This window comes from Moschus berezovskii, chromosome 19, assembly GCF_049115385.1.
Source record: "Moschus berezovskii isolate FMDL1 chromosome 19, NW_MosBer_1.0, whole genome shotgun sequence".
NCBI classification, from domain to species: Eukaryota; Metazoa; Chordata; class Mammalia; order Artiodactyla; family Moschidae; genus Moschus; species Moschus berezovskii.
In genome coordinates, this window is record NC_142478.1 from 15,220,447 (window position 1) to 15,240,998 (window position 20,552).

The 20,552-nt window shown below is 43.6% G+C and overlaps 1 protein-coding gene across 5 annotated transcripts in view; it reads left to right on the forward strand.

Moving 5' to 3' along the window:
* ZNF827 (zinc finger protein 827) overlaps positions 1 to 20,552 on the forward strand; it is a 193,529-nt gene that overhangs the window by 33,334 nt on the left and 139,643 nt on the right. For 4 of the 5 annotated variants that reach the window (XM_055405489.2, XM_055405491.2, XM_088827996.1 and 1 more), the window contains exons 2-3: positions 4,030 to 5,070; positions 16,129 to 16,301. In XM_055405489.2, the coding sequence (XP_055261464.2) occupies positions 4,030 to 5,070; positions 16,129 to 16,301 (1,214 nt within the window). Of the gene's footprint in view, positions 1 to 4,029; positions 5,071 to 16,128; positions 16,302 to 20,552 lie in introns of those variants that run through there. The other variant, XM_055405490.2, reaches the window with a different exon arrangement.

Below are 20,552 nucleotides of genomic sequence, written 5' to 3' on the forward strand. Positions count from 1 at the left end.
AGAAAATCTTTGTTGCTGCTCTTTTATGAAGTGAAAGCACATTTGTTGGAGACTTTCAGGGTTTTTCTCTCACCCTGTGTGGGTCCCAACTTCTCTTGTGTACATCTCTCTGAGTGCATACCCCAGCTTTTACTTGACCTCAGGTGATGACAGAATAGTTTCAGAGATGTTTCTCCTTGGGTTTCTAGTCTGACTCCTTCAAGGCCATGCACTACAATTATTTGCTGGTTTATTAAATTGCAGTAGCAGCATCTTCAGAAAAGCGATTAATGCAATATTATGAATTTAAAAGGGCTTCCCTGGTGTCTCAGTGGTAAAGAATCCGCCTGCCAATGCAAGAGACACAAGTTCCATCCCTGAGTCTGGAAGATTCCCACGGAGAAGGAAATAGCAACCCACTCCAGTATTCTTGCCTGGGAAATCTCATGGACAGAGAGGCCTGGTGGGCTGCAGTCTGTGGGGTCACTAAAGAGTTGGACATGGCTTAGCAACTGAACAACAACAACAAAAAAATGAGTTTAAAAATGCTCGTTAGGTATTTGAGTTTTCTTGCGGTACAGAAGAATGTATGTATCTCAGTGTGTGTATCTGCAAAGCACAGAGCAGTAGATGGTTAAGAAATGTCTGGATATTTTAGAGGACTTAAATTGGTCTGTTTAAGAAATGCTTTGTTTGCGTGTTCTGGGCTTGTGTTTTGGTGAGGTTGACGAAGTTGCTTTAAACGTAGTTATCAGCTGTTTGTATCACTCTGGAACGTTTGGATCTCCTTGTTTGATGGGCTTAGAGCCTGAATTGACAACTTCTTTAGTTTTCGACCCACTCACTGGCTTCAGCATGTCTGGAGGGGGGGGTGAATTTTCTTCTCACATCTGGAGTGGGCAGGAAATTAAACTTTGCCTTTGGGGCTTTGCCAAAAGATGTGCCAATTTTTTTAGACATTTGAATCCATTTTTGAGAATGGCAACAAAGAAGAGGCAGCGAGGGAATGGAGAAATTATAAAAAAAATGGGTACTTAGCTGTTCTTGGTTTATCTGAAAATAGGAGTGAATGATATCTTTATCAATGAGAATTCACTTGCTGATTTCTCTTTCCAAAGGGTGGAAGGACAGCTGCTCAGATTTTCTAGAAGATGCTACTCAGAGGGCATCCGGCAGGGGCTTTGAAAAGGAGCGTTGGGCCAGATGTTGAGAGATTTGGGCTTTTGGTTCCAGTGTTAGCAGTAGTTTAGTTCTGTGTGTGACTTAGATCCAACTTGGTAACCTTAAGAATATTTAATTGTCTCAGTAAAATGACAAGACTGTACACGGATGTGGTTGTGATTCATTATGGTTTTCAAAACCCTGATTTTATGTACCTTGTTAATTGTCCCAGACTGCAAGGAATGACAACCCACTCCAGTATTCTTGCCTGGAGTATCCGATGGACAAAGGGCCTGGTGGACCTTTGGACCTGACGGAAACGACTTAGCATGCACTTAAGGTTCTACACCAGTCTTGACTATGGAGAGCTACTCTAGTTTGACAAAAGCATCATTTATAAAAAGGAACATAAAATTAACCCTATTGTTGAAATTGATGTTGGCTGCTTGGTGGTTGGTAAAGAGCATCTCTTCGAGAAGCCGTTGGTGAGATGAGTGGTTCTGGGTCCCGCCAGTTTCAGGAAAGATGACAAATGTCGAAATCAGATGGGAAGAAGGAAATGTGGCAAATCACCAGGAGCCAGACTGTTTTTAACAGAGAAAACTCAATTTTGCCTGCTTTTCTCCAGCAAATCCCATTTGATATTTTATATTTTCGTGATAACTTAATAAGGAATCTCAGGAAGGAGTTGCAGAACTGTAACTTAGTGAAAGAGAATTTGTCATTTGTGACATTTCTTCTCTAAAGAGCATGGGAAGATCGATGTATTAGCTTGTAGTTCGGGCATGACTGCTTCCAGCTATTTCTATTCAGAAAAGAAACAGCACGATGTATGTAGCAAAACTTGGTCCAGTGGGGCATTTTGGCTCCGTCATTGAACTCTCTAGGGACCAGGCATTGTGTGAGGTATACGTGGACTCTGTACATAGTAAGTCACCATCCCTACCTTCCAGGAACCCCATCACTTAATTTTTTAGAAGATAAGTCCATAATAGACAGATCACTTAGACTGATACAGTGTCACTGTTTTAAAAATGGGAATGTTGGGTCTGCATTCAAAATACGTACAGAACCTGCCTGCTTCTCCCCACCTGCAATCACCTTGAGCAGCCTCCCTGTTCCCACCTTGTACCTGCATTCTCTTTTCCACAGGCAGCCAGAACAGACCTTGGAAAACATAAGTCATGTCATGTCACTGCCCCGCCGCTGCCCCTCCAGCGGTTCCCAGTCACACCAGTTGCAAAAGATGCAAAAACCTTTCGGTAGTTTACAGCATCCTTGTGATAGGCTCGGCCTCCCTCCTTTACATCTCTCTCTCTCATTATTTCTCTGACTTTCCGCCTGCTCTGACACTCACTGGCTTCCTTGATGGTCCATGCATGTGCCAGGCAAGTTCTCACGTCAGGGCATTCATAGTGGCCCTCCTCTGCCTGGGCCCCTCTCTCAGAGATGGCTGCATGACTGATTGCTGATGTCTGTCGAGTCTTTGCACGGACGTCAGCACCTCAGTGAAGCCTCACCCTAACCGTGACTGTTGAACATGACGACTTACCTCCTACCCATTACCCCCGGGCTCTGACTTACCACCTAACACACTCTGGTTTTCTCTAGATTTACTCATTTATTCATTTTGTTTAGCATCTGTTTTCCTCACCGGAACGTAAGCTCTAAGAAGGCAGGATCTTCGTTGTGTTCAACATTGTTAGTCTTGACCAACACCTGCCATGTGGCAGGCACTCCCTCTTTAGCTGTTGAATAAAGGAGGGAATGAATGAGAAAGAGAAATTAATTCTGACCTTGAGTTCTAGGGAGAATAACGAGGAGGAATCCTTTGAGCTGGGTGTTGAAGGATGGGCAGAATTGGACAGTCAGGCCTTCTGGGGGAAGACATCGCAGGTTGAAGGAATATTTCGTGCAAAAGTAGAGAAGTGGCCGAGCCCACTTGTGCTCCTGGAAAGGCAGAGTCCCAGCTGACTGGTGCCGGGGCCCAGTGAGAGCAGTAAGGGTGGACAGATAAACTCATGGATAGAAAATAAGGAACGGGGACTCTCGGTGGAGTGAGGGAACAAATGACAAATCACTGCCTGTGCTGAGAGGGCCGGCAAGTTGAGGGTTGGGATCTCAGACAAGCAGTTTGCGATGTCCCTTTAAGAAGTCAGGGAGAGATTGTCCCTTTAAGAAATCAGGAATGTGAGTAGTGTTTGCTAGTGAGATCTCATTTTTGTATAGTACTCGACTGTTTTTTCAAAAGATGGTCACATGTTTATTATGATGGAAGCTTCAGAACAACTCTGAAATTGGTAGAATATCTAATAAGCAAGTTTTTATTTATTTATTTTGATCAGTTTTAAAAAAAATGAATTGCCTGTGCCAGCTAAGTGACTGGCCTGAGGTCATGGAGTTAGAAAGTGAGAAGCAGCTTCCCACTGCCTTGGGTCTCATCACCCAGTTTCTCCCTATGTCTGGCTGTCACTTTCATTCCCACATGATCTTGAACATCTCATGCTCACTTTTTACATGGGCACAAGCTTCTCCCCATTTCCCCCATTCACTGAGAAGCAGTTTCTGCATCCAGTTTCTTCTTTACCAGCTCCATTTTTCTCATTCCTCCTTTTCCATTTCCCTTGATTTGGAATGATTAGAAAAGGATGAACGTGTGTAGAAGGTGGCTGTGCTTTAAACCGGGGCCCGTTTAGCATCCTTTCAAGCTTAGGTCCAGAGGCTCTGACCCAGCCCCCGACCTGCTCGAAGGTTGTGTCTGTCTTTCGTGTGGTTTGGGGGGGGCGGGGTGCAGGGCAGAGGAAGCGTGTCCACGAGTTCATTTTTGCCTGTCTTCAGGCTTGCTTGTTGCTTGCTTTGGGAGTAAACCTGATCTTCTTGATTCCCCAGATGTTAGTAGGCAGGACGAGGCGGAGGGAGAACTCAGTGAAGGAGAACACTGGTATGCGAACTCTTCGGAGACGCCGTCGGAAGCCTCCTATGGAGAAGTCCAAGAGAACTATAAGCTGTGCCTGGAGGATCGGATCCAAGAGCAGTCCACGTCCCCGGACACCTCCCTGGGCAGCGCGACCCCCAGCAGCCACACGTTGGAGCTGGTGGGCCTCGACGGGGAGGTCCTGCGAGACCCTCTGCAGTGTCCAGATCACCTCTCCCCCGGCGTGTCTTCTCTGTGTGACGAGGACCACCCGGGCTCCACCAAGCCCCTGAGCAGCAACTTGAGGCGGCTGCTGGAAGCCGGCTCCCTCAAACTGGACGCCGCGGCCACGGCCAACGGCAGGGTGGAGTCCCCGGTCACCGCGGGCTCCAATCTCTCCTTTTCCCCGCCGTCCCACCACGCCCAGCAGCTCAGCGTGCTGGCCAGGAAGCTGGCCGAGAAGCAGGAACAGAATGACCAATACCCTCCAAGTAACCGTTTCCTATGGAATCAAGGTAAGTGGTTGCCAAACTCAACCACCACCTGCGGCTTGTCCCCGGATTCCGCCATCCTCAAACTGAAAGCTGCAGCCAATGCCGTCCTGCAGGACAAATCGCTGACCAGGACGGAGGAGACCGTGCGATTTGAGTCCTTTTCCTCCCCTTTCAGCTCCCAGTCTGCCAGCTCCACCTTGGCAGCTTTATCCAAGAAAGTCAGCGAGAGAAGCCTGACCCCTGGCCAGGAGCACCCGCCCCCGGCCAGCTCTTTCCTTTCCCTGGCTTCCATGACCTCCTCAGCGGCCCTTCTGAAAGAGGTCGCGGCGAGGGCCGCCGGGACCCTTCTGGCTGAGAAATCGTCACTGGTGCCTGAGGACCCTCTCCCGCCACCGCCTTCAGAGAAGAAGCAAGAGAAAGTAACCCCGCCTCCGCCGCCGCCGCCACCGCCACCGCCGCAGTCCTTGGAATTATTGTTGCTCCCAGTTCCCAAGGGAAGAGTGTCTAAGCCCTCCAACTCAGGTATGGATGCTTTCATTTCCATCAGCCTCTAAGCCTTTTTTTTTTTCTGCCTGTCAATTGCAATGTCTAATTCATTGCCTTCTTCCTTCACGTGGGTTCCGCATCCGATCTGAGGCAGGAATAAAAAAGCAGAAGCAATGACAAAATAAGTAAGCAGCCTCCGGGTGGGTCTTTCATGTATGGATGACACAAGGACTTCACCAATAGCTTTATTTTTGAAAGGTAATGAATAATCTTAGAGACATACGGTACTCCTTCCCTTTCATAGAAACGTTTTTTTTTTCCCTCCTTACTGAGTTCAGGCTAGGTCCACACAAGATATATTTAATGGAGGAAGATCAAAGTATCTTTGTCACGGAGTGCATGGCATCACTGCACAGGGGGGAAAAAAAACCTCACTGCTTTTGAAATAGTTGACAAGAGAGAGCTTACTGTCCTACAGCTTCCATCACAAATGGACTTTTGTGTCATCAGTAACTATTCTGCCCCAATTTATCACACTATATACTTTTTAAAATATTTTTTCTTATTGGAGTATAGTTGCTTTACAATGGTGTATTGCTTTCTACTGTACAGCAAAGGTAATCATCTATACGTATACATATATCCCCATTTTTGGATTCTCTTCCCATTTAGGTCATACACAGAGCAATGTGCTTGCTTTGCTATGCAAGTAGGCTCTCATTAGTTATCTACTTTATATCAATAGTGATATATGTCAATCCCAATCTCGCAATTCGTGTCACCCCTTTTGTATACTTTTCAATTAGCATTTTTATTACTATTTTGGTGGGATATAAGCCCTTACATACTCTGTTTTTGTATAGTTTCTTATTGTATAAGAACTCTAAAGAATATTGTCATTCAGACGTCATCAAAGCATTTCCTGCAAATTCTTTATTTTATTCCAGTCCAATCAGATTCTGAAGGAATGTGCATGGGGAACATGTGAATCGTGGGGTTTTTCTAACGGGGACGGTCTTTTCAAAGGAGAAGTCGCAATCTTCTAGCGCCTTGACGTTCACAGTTATTCATCTTAGTCACTTGGGTCCTCACAGTGGAAACATCGTTTCTTGCACTGGTCTGTTTTCAAATTATACCCGCGTAAAAAAACAGGGTCCTGGAGATGGATGGATGGAGTTTCAGATGTCTCTGGAGGATGTCCTGCCAGACCTGAACAGGAAGTGGGCCATGTGTGTCCTCATCAGTAGAAACGTTGCCATTGTGTGCGTCTAGCCAACTTTTGATTATTTGCAGCCACATTGATGAGAGGTGCTTAGACTGGCAAATCATTGACTGAACAATCACAGCTAACATCAGTTTGATGCGTTTATGACAAATTTTCATTTAAATTGCTGAATAAACTCTATGTACTCATTATAATTGCCTTAAAACTTGTGTAAACAGCAGAATAGAACTAGGAAAATGGATATATGGAACTTTTATGACTCTTCCAGTGATCCAGACCGCTCACTCCAAGTGTCAATAAAATCCTAAAATTTGATCAATGCTGAGTTTCCCTTCTCCTCACTTCTCACTGGCCATCTGGTGAGATAAAGAGAGAAATGGCTAAAATTAGGGAACAAGGAGACAAACAGAGGGACCAGGGTAATTTTTATAAGGGAATTAATCATTCCTGGTTTATAAAAATTTCATTTATGGGGAGCAGCAGAAAGAGAGATATGGCCGCCTATGTAAAATGTTACTTTATGTGTATTCTTCATATGGTTCTTAAATAGCTGAATTAAATGGTGTTTCTCCTATAAACTCACCTGGACATTAGTTATTTGGAAAAGTTTATACAAAATAGTAATAAACTTTAGCTTGCTGGTGGCTTGGAAAGAAGGACCTGGTAAGACTGTCTCCTGACTGCTGATTGTAGTGGCTTTGTCATTTTAAAGAGTCTTGGGTATAACCAGCAAGTTATGAAGTATGAGCTTTTCATTCAGGTGACTAGATGCATGTGAGGAGGAGGGGAGGTCTCAAGCTTCCAGGGTAAGCTGGACTATTTTTGCCTGTTTTGTTGTAGGATCTACAACCCAGGGACAAGATGGGCTCCCGTTTTGGTTTAAATGTCGACGGGCTTCCCTGGTGACTCAGATGACAGGGAATCCACCTGCAATGCAGGAGACCCTAGTTCTATGCCTGGGTTGGGAAGATCCCCCGTAGGAGGGCATGGCAACCCACTCCAGTATTCTTGCCTGGAGAATCCCCACGGACAGAGGAGCCTGGTGGGCTGCGGTCCATGGGGTCGCAAAGAGTCGGACATGACTGAGCAACTAAGCACAGCACACAGCACAAACCACGCCCACTGGGCTTCTCAGTAGGGTTGAATATGGAGGTCTATGAGAAATCGATTTTTCTTTTCTCTTTCCTGAATTTACTCTGTTGCTGAAACACTTACTGTTTGAATCAATGACCATGTTGCAACTGAAACGGGAGGGAAAAGAACTTAAAATGGGACCCTGTCACCTCTTTTGCTGATTGACAGGGACCCCTGTTTTCCATGTGCCTCTGTTCACACTTAAAGAGGGTGACAGAGTAATTGTATTTCAAAAGAAACATTCATTTTGCAGAACTCAGGCAAGAGAAAAGATTGCTGCAAAGAAAAGCACGAGGACTCTTAAAATGATCCCCTGTGTATCCATGTGGGCACATCCTAAGTTCAAGTTCTGTTTCTTTTAAATTAAAAAAAAATTTTTTAAATTTAACTACAGTCTGCTTATTAAACTATAGTTGATTTACAGTACTGTGTTATTTTCAGTTGTATAGCTTTGTATTCCTTTCCATTATAGGTTCTTACAAGATATTGAATATATACAGTAATATATGCATGTTGAATATATACAGTAAACTATACTGTATATTTGTGCTATACAGTAAACCCTTGGTGTTTATATTATATGTATTGTTGTTTATCTGTAAATCCTGTACTCCTAATTAATCCCTCCCTGCCTTTCCTCTTTGTTGATAAGTTTGTTCTCTCTGGCTGTGAATTTGTTTCTGCTTTGTAAATCAGCTGATTGTATCATTTTTTAGATTCCACATAGAAATGACATCATGTGATACTTGTCTTTCTCTGACTTATGTCACTTAGGCTGATAATCTCTAGGTCCATCCATGTCACTGCAAATGGCATTATTTGGTTCTTTTTAATGGCTGAGTATTATTCTGTTGTATGCACCTGTATATAGCACATTTTGTTTATCCATTCGTCTGTTGGTGGGTGTTTAGGTTGCTGGACGGGCTCTGTTGCTTATTGCATGAACTGGAAACAGCAGAGGCGGTGCCTCTGTGCACTTCCCACTTAAGGTGAATGTCATCACCTCCCAGGATCCTAACTGGGTTATGGATTAAGAAGTTGAAAGAGTATCTGATTTTGTTGTTTGTCTTTGTACCATGGAGAGATGGTTTGGCTGGTGTTACTTAGGTCCCTCACCGGTTTTTGAATCTGAGGAGTGGAAGGGAAGGTGGATCTTTCCATCCTTTCCCCACCTCCCGTCCCCTCCCCTTCCCCACTTGGTCCTCTTGGTTTCAGAGCCACATGGGGGCTGGATTTGGGTATGACTCGATTTTACCTAAGAAGCATTACGGGGATGCAGTGAGAGCTGTCACCTACGCTTCTAAACAGTTCTCATGCCTACTTTCATTTTTATGTTTGGAAGAAATCTAAGTTTAATTCTCAATAGGTGGGTGGACTGACTTCTCACAGGGAAAGGGTTTCTGTTACCCACTGACTTAAATAAACAAGTAATAACCCCCTACCCCCACCCCCCAAAAAATCCACAAAAATACACACCATCCTGATTCTAAGCAGGGCTTACATTTCGAAGCTCTTTCTCAAAATGTTGCACAAGGGGCGTATAAAGTTGATTCTGGAGTTACAAAGTGAGATGTGCTAGAAAAAGCCAGCCTTGTGTTGAGTCATTTAGACACTAGCGTTTCTTTGACCTTCTTTAGGTCAAGGGAAGTCCAAACCATGAAAAAAAAAAAGTGTCTTTTAGGTCTGGCCTTATTCTTCTTTTTTGAACAGGATTCAGTTGTTGCCAGGTCATAGTGTATTTAATTCCTTAGAGTCCATCACTCGATAGCCTTTCCCCCTGCAAAGAGAGGTGATGCTGGAGTAGGAGGTTTCTTTCTTGTGACCCTGCACCCCAGCACATGCGACACTGCTCTTCTGAAAGGGGACATGGTGGAGAGAAGATTATGTCCGTTTGCTCTAAAGATAAATGTCACACATTGACTCAATTCTCTTTGAAGCTACTGTTCTGCTGCAGCTCAGAACAGAATAAATAGTTTTTATTTTAAAGACAAAGTTTCTTGTAGAAGGCTACCAAGATTCCCAAGATGCCGGGCTCCTGGTTAAAAGGAATCACTAGGAGCCTCTCCCAGAGAATGTCCTCCAAAACATCTTATTTTCCTGAATAAAATTTAAATATGCTTAGAAGCAAGCTGGTCTCATACAGCTGGGAGCTAAGAATATTTCCTGGGTCAATAGATAGGGTTTTCTGGCTGCTGTTTTCATTCCTATTTATGAGATGTTATTAACATTATTGCAAAAGCAGAGAAAGTCCAGAAAGACAGGTCACCTCTTCTGATACTCCCCTCAGGTCCATCATTATTAGAGCAGTAATCTGGGGGATGATTGCATACAGGGACTTCCTTAGAAAAGGAATCCACTTTTTAATCAAGATTCAGAACTCTCTGTCGCTCATCTCCATAATATCTCCCCAGTGACTTAAACTTAGATTGTCTCTAGATATCAGGCTTTTCTGTAAGTTTTACTGAATATTTACCAGTTGTTAGAATATGCATCAATTATCTCAATATCTCAATGTCAGTAACAACAGAAGGACCCAGTGACATCCATGACCAACAGAGTTTTGTGTTTCCCTGAAATAGGATTTGAAAGACTTGCCCAATAAATTCCATGGAAAGATATCAAATCCCTGTATGTTCTTATGAGGGAGGGTGTCTTATCCTCCACAGATACGAACTAGTAGGTTAGTGGGCCTGGAGTCGAGATGGATGGTGCATGGATTACAGACCCTCAGGGCCACCTGTCATCTAAAACTCCTTCAGTGTGTATGGAGAGGTCTGTTTGCAGAAACTGTGCACTTGCAAATTATCTTGATTTTCTACAGATTGCCACTTAGGATGTGGCAAGGCAAAGTTTGATTTCAAAGCCTACAAAACAATTAACATTTGTTTTAAAAATACCTACATTGAGTTACAGTGATTCAGTTAAAACCCTCTTTTTTTTTTAATCCCAATGAAATTTTTATATATAGGCAGTAGGGCAGAGTACCAGCCGGAAGTGTCATCACTACTCTGCCACTCATGAGCAGAGGGACCATCGTAAACATCCATCCCAATTCAGTTGCCTCCACTGCACACTGAACTGGTTAAGATTTGTCTTCAAGGTTCTTACCTGCTTTAAAATTCTTTACTTTTACTTTCTTTCACTTTATTTGTCTATCCACTCAAAACAAAACTTTTATTTTCCAATTTTTGTTTTTGTTTTTTTTTTTGGCCCCCACTCCTTACCCCTAATTTTTGAATTACATATGTTGCTTCTTAAAATTCACTCTCAAACTTCCTTCACAATCTGTCTGCCTTGGACAGATCCTGTCCATTGTAAATAGATGGACATACCTGATTGTACTTTATGAATGAGGTAGTCACACTGCATGCATTTTGATTGTAAGCTGCTTTGGAAACAAGTGAGCTATGAGTGTGTGAACATCTCCATGTGATCATCGTGACTTACCTACTCATTCTTTCAAGATGTGTGTTGGCATAATGTGTGAAAAGCATGTGCTATTGGGTTAACACTATTTTGCTGGGACTTACTGGCGGATTCCTGTATTTTTTTTTTTTCTGTTTCCAGTCCTTGTTTCATTTTTTGGGATACTATCTTGACCCAGCCCTTTCCACTGAATTTCGTTATGGTCCTTCACACAGTTGCTGAATTGTACTTGGTCCCTGGCCCTGTTTTGGGTGCCTCAGACACGTAGGTAAGGACTTCCAGCTCTGCCCCAGCCCATTCCTGCCTCCTCCCTCCTCTTTGTCTCCCCTTCCATCTTTTCCATCTTCCTCTTTTCCCTGCTGAGCTGAACTTGACATCAGAATTCTGCATAGGCCGAGCTGGACCTATATGAACAGCTCTGTGGATTCCTACTGAATTTTATTTCCTCTTGGCCCCAGGAATAATCTGCCCTGTTGGGTTAGGCCCTGGGCTACGTATCTATTGTGTGATGTCAGCTGTTTAGATTTATACCTGCTTTGATGGTAAGTTTTCTGCTTTGGAGGGAAGAGTTTATTGTCCCTACTATCATTACAGTAGCTACTACTGAGAGCCTCCATGACAGGCATTTTATACACATTTATTATCTGCTTTATTCCAGTAATATTAATGCTTATAAAGGGAACATATTTTCTCCAAGGGAGCGAATTAGCAACTGTCCACAGCACCAGCTCTGGTAGCACTTGGTGGAATTTCATTTTGTTTGCAGTGATACTAACCAGTGGTGTATTGGGGAGAAGCTGTTCATCGAACAGTTGTAAACTCGGTAAAATTATGAACATTTCAATCCTGTTACCTTTAAAACGTGTTGTGGTTCATTCTGAGGAAGTGGTCATATTTCTTTAGACTCTAAATCTGAGTGAAATTTACAGCTGTCAGTTCCTTGAAAATATTTTGATGTACGAAATAGAGTCCATCCTTACTTCTGTTTTTCTCAAAAGTAGTTAACAACATCATATATGTATGGAAAGCATCTTACCAAAATATAAATTTTTAATAAATAAGAATGCAAATATTACCAGGGGAAATTCCAATTTTTAAACTCGATCGTTGTTTTCCGGTTACACTGGCTTCTGTCTTCCTTTCCTGCAGTGATCAGTTAAAACTGTCGAATAGTTACAGCGCTGTAGCTGCTGGACTGCTTATCTTGCAGTTAGTTTCTCTTCATTATGACTATTTGAACTTTTCCCCCCAGTCAGTCCAAGGGCACCCTGATTTGTGCACTGTTCATGTATATTTTGATATTAATTAAACCTAAGAAAGCATAGCTCCCAAATAAAATAAACTTAAATGAAATATGAATATGCAGGGTTTAACGCAGTGTAATCTGATCCATATGCAATGTAGAATAGGTGATTAGGGCAGGGGTGGAGAGAGTCATAAAAAATAGGAAGCGTGTTGGTTACATTAGGCAGAGCCAGTTGTCCAGGCAAAGCCAGAGATGTTCCTTTTGTGAGGAAATGCCTTTTGATTGCCTTCCTGTGATGTGCCATGAAATCTCAGCTTTTCTCTCCTCTCCCAGACAATTGTGTAAAAAGCAGTTTAGGGTTTAGACAGCGGGAAGTACTTCCTGAAGATGGGAGTTAGTGGCAGCCTGTTTGTATATCTCTTTCTTATTACTTTGATGTTCTTAATAACCCCAAGTAGACATCATTATCATTTTCCCCCTTTGGCTTATGACAGTAATATCACCTAGGGGCCTGATCCAGTCTTTATATATATATAGTTTTATTAATTTATTTAACTTTTGGTTGTGCTGCATCTTTATTGCCCTGTGGGCTTTTCTCTTGTTGTGGAGAGCTGGGGCTACTTTGTAGCTCAGTGTGCAGTCTTCTCATTGCAGTGGCTTCTCTTGTTGCAGAGCACAGGCGTGCCCACTTCAGTACTTAAGGCTCATGGACTCAGTAATTGCAGCTCTGGGGCCCTAGAGCACAGGATTGATACTTATGGCACACAGGCTTAGTTGCTCTGTGGCATGTGGGATCTCCCTGGATCAGGGATTGAACCTGTGTCTCCTGCGTTGGCAGGCGGATTCCCTACCACTGAGCCACCAGGGAAGCCCCTGATTCAGTCCTCTCTCTCAAATCTGTTATTCAACATGCCGTCTTTGTGATCCAGATGTCAGAGTGGAGGGAATGATGGTGAAGGATAGAAAATGAGAGGCTGAATCAGGGATAGGAGTCCAGGTCAGCAGAGGCGATCAATAAGATGGGAGGAGAGCTCGCATGGTTTAAGAAAAGGTGTGTTGATAAGCCTCTACAAAGTGTGCTTTTCCTAGAGTAAAAGGAAATCCTCAGTCTCCACCCTGTCCCCCAATCAGAAAAGGGAGTTCCGTGATGGGACCCATCACAAGTAGAATTTCAGACTTGAGGGATATGTTTTCAGATAGAGAATTCTTTTTCAAGGTCCTTCGTTGCGCTAACCAATATTGCTTACACCTATAAGCAATGTAAAAACAGCATCTTTGGAATGCCCTGGCATTATTCCAGAACTCTTCTGATTCCATCCATTTTAAGTAGTTCTTTGCATGTGGAGATTCAGTTGACTCCATGAATAAATAATAAGATTATTTAAAAGTTTACACTTGGGAATATTTCCTTTTAAAATTATAAAAGTAATGTATATATTAAAAAAATCAAATAGTACAGAGGAATATACAATGAAAACAAGTTTCCCACCATGATCCCTTCCTTTTAATCCATAGTCGTTTAAAATGAACTGCTTAATGGTTTCCTGTGTACGTTTCCGGATAATTCTCATACAGATAAAAAGATTATCATTTTTGTTTCATTTATTCATCTCATTCTTGCTATTTCTCTTTTTTCTTTTTTGCCCAAGTATTTAAAAGCAAATCCCAGTCCTCATATTCATTTGCTTGCAAGTATTTACATATACATAAGGACTTTAAGGGGCTTCCTTGGTGGCTTAGAGGTTAAAGAATCTACATGCAGCGTGGGAGACCTGGGTTTGATCCCTGGGTTGGGAAGATCCCCTGGAGGAGGGCATGGCAACCCACTCCAGTAGTCTTGCCTGGAGGATCCCCATGGACAGAGGAGCCTGGTGGGCGACGGTCCATGGTCGAAAAGAGTCAGACACGACCGAGGGAGGACGCACAGCACACAAGGACATTAAGGGCTTCCCTGGTGGCTTCCTTGCTAAAGAATCTGCTTGCCCGTGCCTGCCTGTGCAGGGGACGCTGGTTTGATCCCTGGGTCAGGAAGATCTCCCAGAGGAGAATGAAATGGCAACCCACTCTAATATTCTTGCCTGGGAAACCCCATGGACAGTAGAGCCTAGTGGGCTTTAATCTGTGGGGTCCCAAGTTGATCGCGACTTAGCGACTAAACCTCCGCCACCACCAACCACCACCACCAAGGACTTTAAAAATGCGTACTCACAGTAACTGGTATTGCATGTAATGGGGTCAACATTGTTATATTATGGAACACCCGGGCTATAATCAGTATTTTCTTAATTATCTCAAAAGTGTCCTTTTATAATTGTTTCATTCAAATCGGGAGCAAAATAAAGCTTCACACCTTGCATTTGCTTTGTCTGTCTCTTAAGTGTCTTTTCATCTATAGCCTCTTCCCTTTTTAAAATGCCAGTTACTTGTTGAAGAAACTGGGTCATCTGTTCTATAGAATGTCCCACATTCTGAATTCGGCTGATTCCATCCCGCTTGGTGTGTTTAACTTTTTTTATTATTATTTTTTATTAAAACCACCTGTATTTCCAGGAAACTCACTGGTTATCTAGAAGCTTGATTAAATATTTTGTAAGAATATTTCATATATGGATTATCAAAGGGCACCCAACGTGCATCCATTCTTAGTGATGCTGAGATTGAATAATGGTTTTCTAGGTGTTGTCAGCTTCATACATCCTTTATAAAATCCCCTATCAACCTTTCACCTAGTGGTCTGAGCAGCAATTGGTTCCTATTTTCTAGAGAATAAAAATAGAAACCTTCTAGACTTATAGTTGGAGAAGGAAATGGCAACCCACTCCAGTGTTCTTGCCTGGAGAATCCCAGGGATGGGGGAGCCTGGTGGGCTGCCATCTCTGGGGTCGCACAGAGTCGGACACGACTGAAGCGACTTAGCAGCAGCAGCAGCAGACTTATAGTTTCAATTCTTGCTTTATCCACTAACTACTATCTTGGACATGTTTCTGTATCAGCATGTATTGATCTAATTTATTTTTTAAAATGGGCTTCTTACATTTTATTTCATGAGTGTATTACAGTGTCTTTAACCAGTTTGGAAATGTTTCTGATCCCTCATGAAGGGAAAGCCTGAGTCCTTAATTCTGTTTTTATTTCCTTTATCCCCAAATAGCAGAGGCTTCTGTGACCCTGTACAGTATAAATTGGTAGACCAGAAGTGTAGCAACACAGTATCACAGCAGACACTCTCCCCTTTGGGGCTGGTGGAGGAGTGATCTCTGCTTTCCTTGCAGGAAGTACTTGGTTTGTTTGCTTTCCTGAAAAATGGAAGCATTTGCGGCAGCCTGATTATAGCTTTTTCCAAAGTGGGAGGTGGGCCCCAGGCTCCACAGAGGAAGGCAGCACACCTTAGTGGCCAGTGGAGGGTCAAAAATAAGAGAGTGACAACCTCTGACCTTAAGGCCCCCAGTGGCCAAATTGGCAGCAGCATCTGCCCAAGCCATCACAGCACAAGTCAGCCTGAAGTTTGTCTCCATTAGGGTTTGAAGTTTACGATGGCTCTTTGGTTTCCAGCGTGGCGTTATTCTCAGTCCCTTTGACTTGTCTTTATTTCTTGCCATTTTCCAAGTTCAGGAATTCAGATATGAACTTGAGTCTGGCACTTTCCTTCAGGAAGGCAAAGCCCTGGAGTCGGGTTTATCTGGGCTGAGGTGTGGGATGCCTTCTGAAGTGCGGTGGGATGGCCTCTGAAAGCAGGACCTTCCCAAGGCAGGATGAGCAGATTTTGAAAAATGGAACCCAGGTGAAAATCATCAGATGAACATACCTGAAGCAAAGCAGGAATAAAGCTTCCTCACATATGAGGTCTTGGAATGAGAAAAACAACTAACAAACAGAAAGCAAAACCAAAAAAGACCTCCAAAACAAAAAACAACAAAAACGAGAGGACAAGCAAAAAACCCTCCCCAACCCCCCAGTTCCCTGTTAGTTTTCTTTATAGAACAGTGCATGTGAATGAATTAGTGCTGGATGCAATGTGCCTTTTTGTTTTCCTTAATTTTCCTGTCTTTCTCCTTCTCCCAAGCCTCAGAAGAGGAAAGCGGAAAGCCTTTCCAGTGCCCCATATGTGGTCTGGTTATAAAAAGGAAGAGTTACTGGAAGCGGCACATGGTGATTCACACAGGTTTAAAAAGTCATCAGTGTCCGCTCTGTCCGTTCCGATGTGCTCGCAAGGACAATCTCAAATCCCACATGAAGGTAAGCCCCCCGCGACGGGCCCGAAGGTGAGGCAGGCACAGCCAGGACCCTCGCACAACCAGGGTCTGAGCTCAGGGCTGTAAGGTAGAGTGCGATGCGGATAAAAGGATCCGCGTTGGAAAGGATCTCGTTATAAGTGTCCTCATGCCCATTCGACAGTCTTGAACCTAAAGGCAGAGAGCAGCTTCAGCAGCCAGATAATGTATGTCGTGTAGAACCATTCCTTCCTACTGGGGAGCGGCAGCCTAACCTGGCCTTGCAGGGTGATGCATTTGGAGGAAAACTTGGGGAGGAGTAAGAAGCAGGGAAAGACAGGTTCAGGAAGAGCTGTTGGACCTGCCCCTCTTCCTGGAGGGAGCGCCCTCTTCTGTTGCTTCAAGCCCAGAGGCACACCCAGAGACGTCATACAGGAAGTGTGAGGAAGCTGAAAGTCATCTGGGCTTTAACTTCCACGCTGTGGCAGGCTTGGGGGCCATTCCTGACAAGACTGGGTCCCCTTGAGGTGTCAGGGTTTGAGTTGTCATAATTCCCGGGGTCACACTTAGCAAACATTGGAAGATATTTTTTTCAGTGTGCTATTAGGGACAGTTGGGAGGCTTATGCCCGTAACGAGCATGTAGGGAATTGTCTAGACTACGTGCCACTCTTAAGTGAGCTGGGGGAAAACTTAGGCAGCTAGTAATCTTTTTAGCAGACTCTAGTAGTGCTAATTTTGTCTGAAATGCAAAGAGATCCAGTATCTGAGATGCAAGAGATCAAAAGAGCATGGGCTTTTGATTTTGACAGGCCTGCCTTTAAACCTTATTGCAGAACTTACTAGCTAAGAGGCTGTGAGCAAATGCGTCTTTAGACTCAATTTTCTCATCTGTTAAATGGGAATAGTTATGTCCGTCTGGAAGGGATATCATTAATATTTAAGGAAATAATGGTGAAGTATTCAACACAGAAATGTGCAGTGGTAGCTGTTTGATTTCAGTAATTGTTGTTGAACACCTTAATAGTAATAACCATCATTTTTCCTGATATTTGCAGTAGTCTGGCTGCTAACATTATTTGTAAAGTGTTTACTATCCTGCCATAGGAAGTGTAATGTATAATGTAAAGTGTAACATAATGAGGTAGTTGCTTTTCTCAAATTCTTGTAGTCCCATACGTCTGAATAGATCAGGAATCACTGTTTAGAACTGTAGATTTTTATAAAAGAGTGTGATCAGACAGAACCTCTACTAACTTTAGGAAATAACTTGGAAAGTTAAAAAGCAAACAAACCCATAATATAACTTGTTTTCTACCCTTTGTCTTTGTCTCTGAGGAGTATAACATGCCCTTCATCATCAGAATCCATTTAACCAAGGGTTCTGGTTGGTAGAATTTTACTGAGCCAACTCAAGTTTCGTACTTGAACCCTCTTCATCCTCTGTCACCTCTTCCCAAAGTAAAATCTTGTATTTTACACCAGCATAAGTGGATTTCATTAAGCTGAAGGAGACTTTCAAAGAAGTGCCTTTAAAACTAAAATTTGCTTCCATTACTATGCCCTTACACTGGGGTTTAGAAATCAGGCCTGGCAAATTTAAAGCTTCAGTGAGCAGAAAACTTGCATCTGGCCTGACACCTTGTAAGCCTGGTTTCAGCTCAGGGTCACTTAAAACAACCTATTTATAAACCCATGGGGGGAAAAAAAAAAGCTGGGTTTTCAATAGCAGGAACTAGTGACCCTGAAGCTGCAGGGAGATGAGTGGGGTGCCTTGGTGATACAGACGGTCGGCCACGACAGCATTACAGATGAGAACAGCCAGGGCTCTGCAGGTCGTGGGGTCCTAGAATGCTTTCAGAACAAATCAATAACCAGTACAATGAAGCAGTTGTGTGAAGTGACTACTTTATTCAAACTCATGGTGTCCTAACCTGTTGAGCTTTGGAGGAGAGACGTATGAGAAGGGCTCATGCAAGTTTAATTTCCTCAGATGGTGTCCACTTTCTCTTCTGCCCTCCTCACTTGTGGGCTCATGTTTTTGCTTTCATCAAAGAATTCATAGTTTAATTTTGACGAGATAGACTTTTTGCTAGATTTTGCTAGATTTTGGAAACATGGTCTACAGAGAAATATCATGGTGGTTTCCTGAGGAATAGATATTCTCTGCTGTGTTCCCCAGAGGCTATGGTAGGAACAGATTTCCTAGAATGATCCTGCCTCAGAAGCAGGGACAATATGGCCTAAAGGTTAATATCTCAAACCCCATGGTCAGAAAAACAAAAACAAAAAAACCTTAGTTAGACTCTCAGTAGCTCTGGAGCTTTGGGTGAATCATTTAACCTCTCCAAGCCTCTATTTCCGCTCTTGGAGATATTAATCATATGATATATCTCATGGAGTTGTTATAAGGGTTAAATGAAATAATGGATATAAAGCATTTAATATGATGCCCAGCATGGAGAAGCCCTCAATAAATGTGGCTGCTATAGTAATTACTATCCAAAAGCCATCTGAATATATATTAACATTTACATTTAGAAATAAATCAATGACACAGCATAAAAGAATGACTCTAAATTTTATTGCTTTTCTCTCTTTGTGACACAAAGAGAATTTAGAAAAACTGATGAAAAGAATCTGAAATTGGCCCTTAATCCCATCACGCAGAAATAACCATTATTACCATGCTAATCTGTAGCCTTCTGTACTTGCTATGTAGATTTACTTAAGGAACAATGGGATTCTAATGGATTTGTTCAACTGTAGTGCTTCCTGGGTTCTAGGCACTGTACATTTTCTGAAAGCCTGCCTTTTCTCCTTAATATATCATGCAAATGTTTTTATGGCTTGCTTCGGAAGGAGCTTGTAAATGCCTCCAGCTTCCTCGGGGTTATCTTAGATTTCCATTAAGTCTTTTACAACTTTCCTGGATGAGTGAGCATGCAGGAATTCAATACGGAATTCATAAGCTGGAATTGAACAGAGAGGGTGCAGAGGACAGAGAACAGGAACACGGGTGCAGAAACAGCAAGACGCAGGCAGGGGCTAGGCTGCTGACCTTTGCTGGTCTCAGGTGTGCCAGGTAAGGCAGTGACTGCTAGGTTCGTCCCTCCCAGCCTGCCTGGTCCCCTAAGCGGGCTGAGTGGAGGAGATGTTGTTCCCCAAACTGTCCGACTGCTGCACAGGAGATGGACACAGTGACGCAGCAGTCTTGAAACTTCTTGTGGTGGTGACATGCGCTGTCTGTGTAGGGTGACCAGCAGGCAGCCCATCTCTATGTGACCTGGAGAGAACGACATGCTTTAGTCAAGTGTTTCTTGACCGTAGCCAACGCGAGAGCGATTTTGAAGGCGATGTCAGGCTAAAGAGAGTACAGATGATCCCAGAAAGGGCTTTTATTGTCAGGAGAGCAGGGGCAAGCCTTCCTTCCAAGGCCAAATGCGAGCCTTCCCTCCAAGGCCGAATGCGAACTCGCGCCCCTCTGGGCAGGTCTAGCTCAAATATAATGCTAAGTGTGACCGTCAGCACCACATCCACTGTTTTTCTTTTCCACACTCACTCATTTTCCCACAACTAAATGTAGCCAAGCCAGGCTCCGGTAGAAAAGGAGCCGTGCACGGGGCTTGGGCACGGACTCTTTTGAATCCAGGGCTCCCTGTTGGATTTTAGAACCTGGACCCCATCCTTTTTCTCTTCCAGAAGCTGCTTCCGGAGCTTCGTTCTTGAATTAGCGCCTGTCCTCTGCCAGGCAATAGATGTCAAGACATTTCTGAAACAGGATCTATCCCACCACCCTGCTCCTGGGGATGGCGGAAGCTTTCTGCCTAGTGACCTTTACCACCTGGCTCCGGAGGAGCCGTGGGTGGCACCTGTCAGGGTTCCCTGGGGCTGTGACCAGAGGCCCCTCAAGGTGCCAGCTGCCACGCGAGTCGGGTAGAAGAGAGGATGGGGAATGTTCCTGATTGTGTGAGGGAGAAAGCAAGTGAATCCATCCTCTCCAGAGTGAAATCCCTTTGTTGTGAAAGAGCTGAGACAGTCCTCAGCCAGCAACAAACGGTGCGTGCCACCCTCCAGCCTCTCCCCACCTGGCAGGCGGAAAGCCTTTTAATGAGCAAGGCTCTGCCGCAACTGAATTTAAGTGTATCTGGTTATTTCTTTGGAGAAATTCATGCTTTGGGGGACCCAGAATCTCTTCTGTTGTTTTTTTCAAAAAGCCACAGTGGGGTGCTGTAGCGACAGGATCTCACCATTAACTTTTAATTTCTTTGCTTTTG